Raw genomic sequence first — 10,305 nt, forward strand, 5'->3', positions numbered from 1 at the left:
AATACTGTTGAGAATTAGCCAATATCATATCCAAGATGGTCGTGTACTTGTATCCAGATGCGCGTTAAAGAACCCTAAATTTTCCCACTGTGCCCATCCCTTGTTTCTACGTGACCGCCTGTAGTTCCACCTTCGCAAACTGCCCCTCTACTTCGTCCTCGCAAACATCCCGCTACGCCCCATCGCCGACACACTACTTCACCGAGCATAAAGCCATTATAATGAAGGAGAAACGGAAGTGGCGTACAGCTACCGCTACCACTAACCAAGAATACAATTTCTTGTATAAATATATACAGTGTTTGTCACGTCTTTGATGATGTAGTGGGTGATATTCGCGGATGGTTCGCAGTTTAGCGATGTAACCCTCCAGCACTCCGCCCCACTAATCATCATTCCCTCCGTGGATATGCTGCAGTTTTTTTAGTATTTGTTGAAGTGGGTCTTAGTTCCCAATCGAATAAAAACAAAAAAAAAACCGCGTGGTGATGGAACTGCATTAAGAGGCCTGGGGTGCGGCCTCACCAGTAACCACCACCGGTAACGCACTCCCTCACCAGAGAAGGATTGGCAAACCTGGTGCATCTGGCCGCTACCTCCCACATGCATACGGCAATTAACTCATGGCCTTCAGTCCCGAGCAGCTGCAAAGAAACTGACCACGGCGGTGGTCAGATCTGCAACGCAGCCGAGGGTGCTAAGAATCTCTGGATCCGGACAGGCCGCCATTGGAACCTGAACTTGGCAACGTTTAACGCTAGAACCTTATCTAGTGAGGGAAGTCTAGCTGTACTATTCGAGAAGCTAGAGAGTGTTAAATGGGATATAATAAGGCTCATTGAGGTTAGGAGGACAGATGAGGCCTATGCGGTCCTACAGAACGGGCACGTCTTTTGCTATCGGGGCTTGGTTGACAGAAGAGAACTGGGAGTGGGATTCCTAATTCACAGAAACGTAGCTGGCAAGATAGAGTAATAGTATAGCATTAATGAAAGTGTGGTAGGTATCATGGTTAAACTGAATAAGAGATACAAGATGAAGGTGGTACAGGCTTACGCGCCTACATCCAGCCATGATGACGCTTCAGTTTAAAGCTTCTATGAAGACGTAGAATCGGCAATGAGTAAGGTAAAAACACAGTATACTATACAGATGGGCGACTTTAATGCAAAGGTAGGGAAGAAGCAGGCTGGAGACCAGGCAGTAGGAGATTATGGCATCGGCACTAGAAACGCAAAAGGAGAGCTACTAGTAGAATTCGCCGAGGGCAATAATTTACGTATTTTGAATACCTCCTACCGAAAACGAGGAAACCGTAAGTGGACATGGAGGGGCCCTAATGGCGAAAATAAGAAAGAAATAGACTTTAGAATGAGTGCACACCCAGGCATCGTGCAGGATGTGGAAGTGGTTGGCAAGGTACGATGCAGTGACCATAGAATGGTACGGTCTCGAATTCGCCTAGACTTGAAGAAGGAACGACAGAAACTGATACGCAAAAAGCCAATCAATGAGCTAGCACTGAGAGGGAAAGTACAGGAATTCAGTCTCACTTCAGAACAGGTACTCGGCTCTTAGTAAGGAAACCAACCTTAGCGTAGAGACAATCAATGATAACCTGACGAGTATCATTACGGAGTGTGCAGTGGGAGTTGGAGGCATGGTAGTTAGGACACTGGCAAGCTTTCCGAGGAAACGAAGAGTCTCATTAAGAAGCATCAAATCATGAAAGCCTCAAGTGCAACAGACAAAATACAACTGACAGAGCTTTCGAAGTTGATTAATAGGCGTAAGGTATGCGATGTATGAAGGTATAACATGGAGAAAATTGAACACGCTCTGAAAAGCGGAGGAAGCGTCAAAGCAGTGAAGGGGAAACTTGGGATAGGCAAAAATCGGATGTATGCACTAAGGGACAAAGAAGGCAAAATAACTACCAATATGGATAAGATAGTTAGCATAGCGGAGGAGTTTTACAGAGATGTATAGAGTAGCCGGGACAACCACGACCTTAGTACTATAAGAACTAGCAGTAACCCAGATGACACCCCACCAATAATGGTAGAAGTCAGAAAAGCTTTCGAGAGCATGCAAAGAGGCAAAGCTGCTGGTGAGGATCAGGTAACATCAGATCTGCTGAAGGATGGAGGACAGATTGTGTTAGAAAAACTAGCCACCCTGTTTACGAGGCGTCTGCTGACGGGAAGAGTACCAGAGTCTTGGAAGAATGCTAACATTATCTTAGTACATAAGAAGGAGATGACAAGGACATGAGAAATTACAGGCCGATCAGCTTGCTCTCTGTAGTGTACAAGCTGTTTACAAAGGTAATTGCTAACAGAGTAAAGAAAACATTAGAATTCAATCAACCAAAGGAACAAGCAGGATTTCGAACAGGCTACTCAACAATCGACCACATTCATACTATCAATCAGGTAATAGAGAAATGATCAGAATATAGCCAACCACTATGCATAGCTTTCATTGATTACGAGAAAGCGTTTGATTCAGTAGAAATATCAGCAGTCATGCAGACACTGCGGATTCAGGGTGTATCAACTGCTACCACAGTGCTTCATAAAGAAAGCAACAGAATACCAATCAAGAAGCGTGTAAGGCAGAGGAACACAATCTCCCCAATGCTATTTACCGCGAGCTTACAGGAGGTTTTCAGAAACCTAGAATAAGAACAGTTAGGGATAACAGTTTATGGGGAGTACCTTAGTAACCTGTGCTTCGCTGATGACATTACATTGCTGAGTAACTCAGGGGACGAATTGCAACTCATGATTACGGAGTTGTACAAGGAGAGCAGAAAAGTAGGTCTTAAAATTGATCTGCACAAAACGAAAGTAATGTACAACAACCTCGGAAGAGAACAGCGCTTCGAGGTAGGTAATAGTGCACTTGAAGTTGTAAAAGAATATGTCTCCTTAGGGCAGGTAATAACCGCGGAGCCGAACCACGAGATTGAAGTAACTAGAAGAATAAGAATGGGATGGAGCACATTTGGCAAGCACACTCAAACTATGACATGTAGATTTCCACTATCCCTCGAAAGGAGGGTACACAACAGCGGTATATTGCCGGTACTTAGCTACGGAGCAGAAACCTGGAGACTTACAAAGAGGGTTCAGCTTAAATTGAGGACGACGCAGCGAGCAATGGAAAGAAAAATGGTAGGTGTAACCTTAACAAACAAGAACAGGGCAGAGTAGATTAGGGAACAAATGGGGGTTAAGGATATCATAGTTGAAATCAAGAAGAGCAAATGGACATGGGCCGGGCATGTAGTGCGTAGAAATGATAACCGCTGGTCATTAAGGGTAACTAACTGGATTCCCAGAGAAGGCAAGCGGGTTAGGGGGAAACAAAAGGTTAGGTGGGCAGATGAGATTAAGAAGTTTGCGGGTATAAATTAGCAGCAGCAAGCACAGGACCGAGTTAACTGGCGGAACATGGGAGAGGCTTTTGCCCTGCAGTGGATGAAGAAAGGCAGAAAGAGACGGAAGGAAAGAATCAAAGAAAGAGATGCAAATATACAGGCAGAAATAAAGCGAATCAAAGAGGAAGGGGAGGCACGAATTAGAGTTCGATAAAGAAAGAAAGACTGGGGAAAAAATGAGAAATAAAGCTAAAACGATTGACACAAGGAAAGAATTATACAGAGAGAGAAAGAAACAGAAATGAACAGAGACGAGAAAAGACACAAATATAGTGAGAAGAAATGGAAAGAAGAGAGTTATCACGAAAGAAAACAAAGATAAAACATTTGTTCTATTGTTGATCCGGACGTCTTGAGGGTATAGTTTGTTCAATACTTCTCGCACTTCCCTTTTCCCCTTTTCCCTATTATTCCCCTTTTCCCCCACCCCAAGTGTAGGGTAGCCAACCGAGCCAAGCTTGGTTAACCTCCCTGCCTTTCCTCTCTATTTATCTCTCTCTCTCTCTCTCTCGCACTGCGTAAAGAGTTGCGCTCAACCTGTTTAAGAGATTCTTCTTTGTGGTGTCTTTTTTTTTCAGTTGCGCATTTTTTTTCTTTTGAAGTAAGGCCTAAAGGAAGGCCGTCCAGCTACGCACTTCCTTCTGGCTTGGAACCCTTAATGCGAAGCTGCGGACGTTTTTTTTTTTAGAACTTCTATTTAATATTTTAGACCTTCTTTTAGATTGAAGTGGTCCAATATGTAGTTATTAAATCAGTTTACATTATTTTTGTCTAGAATTATTACAATAGTTGGTCATCGAACACCTTGTAAAGGAGAGTGTGGATGAGAAAAAACACTCCACGGAAAAGACGCTCACTTGCGGGTGAGTTTATTCGAAAAACTTTACACCGAGATACCTTACACGCAAGTGCATTCACAATAGACCCAGTCGCAAAAACGCTCTCAAAAACAAACAAAAATATACAAAGACGAACATTGTCGGACACTGTTTTTCAATTGTTTCCGTGACCTGTGCTCAAACCCAGATGACGGTTACAACTGGACGAGGTGGAGGGGTCACGAAATGACCTACATGTTGCAAGAGGGGTTCACCCTTTTTATTTCATGTTGGCACTTGTAAGGAAACCATTTTGAGAGAAGGAGAGAGAAATAAAGACGAAAGAGATAAAGTGGGCTCAACCAGTCTCTGGTTGGCTACCCAGTACTGGGGAAGGAAGGCAGGGGAAAAAGGTAGGAAGGTGGAGAAAAAGAGCGTCCGCTTCCCTAATAGTAAAATAGAGGGCGAGTAGGAAAAGGAAATTACTACAACTGTGCATACGCCAGTCAGGCAAAGCGCGCAAATGTGCAAATCTTGATGATGCAAAAAGAACTCATGGTATCGTTGTACTTTAAGGAGGTTTGCCTGTCGGATGCAATGTTACAAATACGTCTGGTCCATTCGGGTCACTCATCAACTAAGTATTGCCAGGATAATGCACATGATTGATTGATTGATCGATTTATTGACATGCGGGGTTTAACGTCCCAAAACCACCATATGAATATGAGAGACGCTGTAGTGGAGGGCTGCGGAAATTTTCACCACCTGGGATTCTTTACCGTGCACCCAAATCTGAACACACGGGCCTACAACATTTCTGCCTCTATCGGAAAATACAGCCGCCGCAGCCGGGATTCGATCCCGCGAACTGCGGGTCAGCAGCCCAGTACTTAAGCCACTAGACCTACGCGGCTGGGCAATGCACATGATGAAAGGACTGGTGGCCTGAGAGAGCCAAGCTCTGAAGATGCCAGTTTTGTCATTACATTAGAGCTACAAAGCTTCGATGATCAAGAAAGGGGCGAGTATTCAACGTTTTTATTACGCGTGCCTGTAACAGAGGGCCTGCGGGCAGGCGAAAATGCAATACCCGCAACCCTTCTGTCACAGGCACTCCAATGGCTTCTTCAAGAGTCCCCAAAACAGCTCGTCGTGTTGCAACGCAGTGATAAGACATTGAAAAAAACAGAAACTTCCTCGCGCGGAGATCGACCTAATGTGGACTAGGGCACAGTTAACTAAATGCGGGACGAGATAAACTGAGCACGTAGATAACCAGGATAGCCAGAACACTCAGACCAGTGGCCATTAAGTAAGCGTAAATTAACATTTCACAGCCCTGCTATCAGCTTATCAGCTTCTGAGACTTGAGTGCGCCATAATATGCATGCTTATTGTCCCCTACTTCTTACTCGACAAAAGACTTGTCCAAGCTAAGCACTAAAGAATCAATGTTTAAGTCCTTGAATTAAAAAACCTTAAAGATGGCTGCCCACCTCTACAAGCATTAAAATCACAGAAAACACATATTTGTCATTTATTTGCCTGTTTACTTGTTTATTTGATTTTGTAACTCTCAGTCGTTGAAGCATTACGGAAGGGAGCAGATTACAACATACAAGAACTCAAAACAAGAAAACAATAGGTGTGATACTATACAAGAGACAAAACTAAATGAAATAAAATCTCTACTTCATGAAACACAACCAAACTGAAACTTGAATAAGAGAAATAAACACAGCAAACGCGGTCGAATTTTGCAGTACTTGTGGCCGCATGTAAAGGTAGAGATGCGTATGCGCAATGGAGGTGTAAACGCTGCTGTGAGAGACGCCTAGAGCAGAGAGGGGGAGCGAGCGTTGGCTATCAGACGTTGCCTGTGTCGACGTTGCGAGGAGACAAAAGGGGGAGCGTAGGAGAGGGGGAGGAGCACGCATGCGCAGTAAAGGTGGTCACGCCGCACACCGAATCGGACTCGACCATTGGACACTTCGCATCTAAAACACGCGTTCCGTTGTTTGTGTTTCTTCCCATGGTGATAGTACGTACGTACACATGCATGAACATGATATACATATTTTGTACGTTCGCTCCTGCGTGCATATATATCCGGCATTTTAAGAATATATTATCCTACACAATCACTCACGTGATCTGCTTTGTGCCTGTCAACTTGCGCTGCAGGAAGGAATCCTTTGCAGCAGTCGTATACAAGCGTGTCTTCTTGTTTCCTTGTTAATGCCCCTGCCCTCATCCCCGTCGCCTGTCAGCATTACACCGCACGCAAATTCATGTCATAGGCCAACATGAAAGTAATACTAGTGATGTCGTCTACGTGTAAAGTGGTTGTTAATCATTATAAGATCAACACCCGGCACCAAACCAACATTCCATCCGCAGTACAAGTACTTGTATATATACTTATATATCTCTAACCATACAGCAACCCTACATATAAGCTCACCGCTGCACACAACTAGCAGCGTACGCTCCACTTTATAGATTAGGGGAGCCTTCTATCACCGAGTAGCTGCGCAGACAGGCTTATCTCGTATCAGCGGGCGTAGCTCCCACGGCAACCGCCTCTCGTGGTGTACCCCACAGGGTGCCTTCGTCTTCTTACCTCCTGCTGTCTCTCTGCGAATCGCGGCTAGGTCAGCGCAACAGTGTGCACTCGACTGTCAGTCAGCTCGTGGATTTTTGCCATGTTTTCGAAAAATTGAACTGGGGCCCTTCTTTTCTGCTAGTTGCGGGTGGCTCTGACAGTCCGGGTGAGTCATACTGTAGTTTGTTTTTATGAATTCTGTTTCTTTTTACTGCTAAAGAGATGCGCTGGTGATGCGTGTACTTGTATTCATGAGTATTACCTTCACACATTTTTAGCTGCTCGAACAAAAATGCTCAACTGGTGCCTTCTTGGACGCACTCCACCGCAGCGTTCTATCTTGACTCCGTTCGCTGTCCAATAGGTGGACATGAAGTATAGCGTTAGCTGCCAGCCGCGGGCTTCGTAGAAATTGTAGGCTTTGGCATAACTTTTGTCGATGCGGCCTCATTCAGTGTGAGGCCCAGGGGACGGCTTTCAGCTCTGCCATAGTAGAGTACCGACGGCTCTTAATCGTTAACCACATTTTCTAAATAAACAAAAACGCGCAGCTGGTAATGTTGTGTGTGTGTGCGTGTGTGTGTGTGCATGTGTGCGTGTGTGTGTGTGTGCGTGTGTGCGTGTGTGTGTGTGCGTGCGTGTGTGTGCGTGCGTGTGTGTGTGTGCGTGCGTGTGTGTGTTCGTGTGTGTGCGTGCGTGCGTGTGTGTGTGTGTGCGTGTGTGTGTGTGTGTGTGTGTGTGTGTGTGTGTGTGTGTGTGTGTGTGTGTGTGAAATTTAATTCCTCAATTTGTCGCTTTGTGCACTTGCTCCCACCTTTACTACCAGATTCTTCAAGTGTTCACGTGCCTTATAGGTAATGTATATGCCACGAGGATTTTATAGTACTATATTTATTACCTTGGTTGGGTAAATAGCTATCACTCCTATCATTTTTCAGCTGTCTACAAAATTCGTGACTTGTTTTTTTTTATATCCCACCATTCAAACTATTCAAAATTATTGCCTTTAATTTGCCCTTTTTCTGTTACCAATACAAAGAGAATGTGTAGATTTGTCTTTAAAAACAAGAACTTAAACAAATAATAGTTCATCACTGATATTTAGGCATATATAATGCGTATGCCTCTGCTATAGCTCACAGGCTCGCCAACCTTTCGTAAACAGGTGAGCAGAAATGATTATTTAAACCTAGTCACTGAAATTTGATTCATTTGACCAAAATTACCTAGTCTTTGGCCCCGCCGCGGTGGTCTAGTGGCTAAGGTACTTGGCTGCTGACCCGCAGGTCGCGGGATTGAATCCCGGCTGTGGCGGCTGCATTCACAATCCGATGGAGGCGGAAATGTTGTAGGCCCGTGTGCTCAGATTTGGGCGCACGTTAAAAAAGACTTAGGTGGTCGAAATTTCCGGAGCCCTCCACTACGGCGCCTCTCAAAATCATAAGGTGGTTTTGGGACGTTAAACCACACATATCAATCAATACCTCGTCTTTGCACGAAACGTGCCAACAGATGATGTGACTAACATCACTGATGGCTCTTGCTCTTTCGCTATGTAGTAATACTTTTCGCACGCAGGTCGACGAACGTCTTTTTCTGTCGAGAAAAGACGTCTACAGTCTCAAGCAAATGGCGGCACCTTCACGCAGCGAGCAAAAGAAGAACCGGCAGTGGTCCTTTTCACGCTTCATTACACCGTCTTCGGCAAAGATCGTTTTGTCCAGAGCCCAGATATCGGCGTGTGCTCCATCGACAAAACAGGTGATATAGGGTGGTCAAAAAACACATTCTGATAAGAACCGTTTCTGTGCAATATGTGTGGCACTTCTTTATTATTCTATTGCTTGTCTGTTTTTATCTTAGGTGTATTTCTATCAAAACTTCGAGTGATTATTATTTGTTTTGTTCCACTTAATATTTTCGAAATTGCCTAGGCCTCCACATACCAGTGCGTAGCACTAAGTAAGAGCTCGAATAACATACATTTTTATATTCTGTGCAATGCCTAAGTATGCTTGCACTATACGTCCATCCGCTGTACAGTACCTTACCTCCACTTCTATGACGTAGTTTTGCTTGTTGTTTTGTTTGTTCATGCACATTTACAATGTTTTCCGTGTTTATTTCGTATTGTTTTTCTCACACGATGCTATCTCATATAGGTCCTTACGGGCCTGCTGTATTGCTGATAATTAAAAAAAGAAACTCTCGAACGTCGTTGGCTGCTGCTGCTGTTGTCTTCTTCTAGAATATGTGTCACATACGAAAGATGACATTCATGTAACGAATTCAACCGTGTTTGTATGACCATTCCTTTAGTACTACTGCAACTGCCCTACAGATGTTTGGGCATTTACGTAATTATACGCATTTAAGCAACAAGCGGCACCAGTTAATGTATCGTGCACACGTATAATGACGGCTAGTACGGTGGATAGCATCGTAGTAAACTGGGCAACTGCCCGAAATGGCAAGCATAGCAAACACATGTCGCGCTACGCCCCTGTCTTTGGCACTGTCTTTCCCATGTCGATATTGACTAAATAAAAAAATGCAACTGTAACATGTATAAACACTCATTGTGCGTGTTGAAAAGGGGGATCTTAAAAAGAAACAGCTGCTGAACAAAGCGTTTGCCGCCTCATTTGCCACCAATTTTTCCCAGAAATTTTCTCTACCGTTTGGTGTTTCGTGCACTTACCTTCTTATCTCTTCCAGGTTCCTTGCAGATCTCAATCAAGTACGACTTATGGCAAGTCTACGAGATACGACAACATTCGCCATGAGAAGTGGCTCTTCTGGTTGTAGGACAAGCGACGTCGGAATATACCATGTGACTACGCCGCGGATGTTGAACCAAATCCTGACAATTCTCATCATGCTCGACATGCCTACCTTTACTACTACTGTTACCAAATGTATTCTAGCAGATGTGTATTCTAGCATCGTGTCTTATGGCCGTTACTCATTTGTTAGGCAAAACAGCACGAAGCAAATATTTACCGTCTTTGGAACATTCCCAAGAATGGGTACATGTGGATGTGGCGCCATTTCTCAGCGGTATACGAACGGCAGCCTGCCAACTGAAAGGGGTATAGATGAGAAAAATCATGTCTCTTGAAAAAAGCTAGTTATCAAAAACAACTCCGGGCTGTATGAAGCAGAACCTACTGGTACGATTTGATAAAACTGAAGTATTGCACTGCAAAACATGCGGCTTCCCGAGACAATCGAACACCACCCTTATAAACACATGGGGCCCCGTTGTTAAGTATTAAATACTCTGGAATGCCGTGTGCTTTGTAGTGCGGCCTGTAATTTTGCCAGACTGGTCAAATAAATATCAGCTGTATAGAGCCTGGAGTCGTATTTGATAACTAGCCTTATTCGTCAGATATGATTTTTTTTCGTCTATTTCCCATTTATTTACAGCA

At 44.2% G+C, this 10,305-nt stretch overlaps 1 protein-coding gene across 1 annotated transcript; it reads left to right on the top strand.

Annotated features, from left to right (window-relative positions):
* The first annotated feature begins 6,056 nt into the window (after nucleotides 1-6,056).
* LOC119188280 (uncharacterized) lies at nucleotides 6,057-9,813 on the top strand. Its single transcript, XM_075868839.1, has 4 exons — nucleotides 6,057-6,060; nucleotides 6,825-7,037; nucleotides 8,450-8,632; nucleotides 9,590-9,813. The coding sequence occupies exons 1-4, from the start codon at nucleotides 6,057-6,059 to the stop codon at nucleotides 9,655-9,657; spliced, it is 468 nt and encodes a 155-aa protein (XP_075724954.1). The 3' UTR covers nucleotides 9,658-9,813.
* Nucleotides 9,814-10,305: the final 492 nt, after the last annotated feature.

This window comes from Rhipicephalus microplus, chromosome 1, assembly GCF_043290135.1.
Source record: "Rhipicephalus microplus isolate Deutch F79 chromosome 1, USDA_Rmic, whole genome shotgun sequence".
In the NCBI taxonomy this organism is placed as follows: Eukaryota; Metazoa; Arthropoda; class Arachnida; order Ixodida; family Ixodidae; genus Rhipicephalus; species Rhipicephalus microplus.

Bases quoted from the DNA above. Each gene is read 5' to 3' on its own strand.
- LOC119188280 (XM_075868839.1), top strand. The intron at 7,038-8,449 runs GTGAGTCATACT...TTTCGCACGCAG, and splicing joins GGGTGGCTCTGACAGTCCGG to GTCGACGAACGTCTTTTTCT. The intron at 8,633-9,589 runs GTGATATAGGGT...TATCTCTTCCAG, and splicing joins GTGCTCCATCGACAAAACAG to GTTCCTTGCAGATCTCAATC.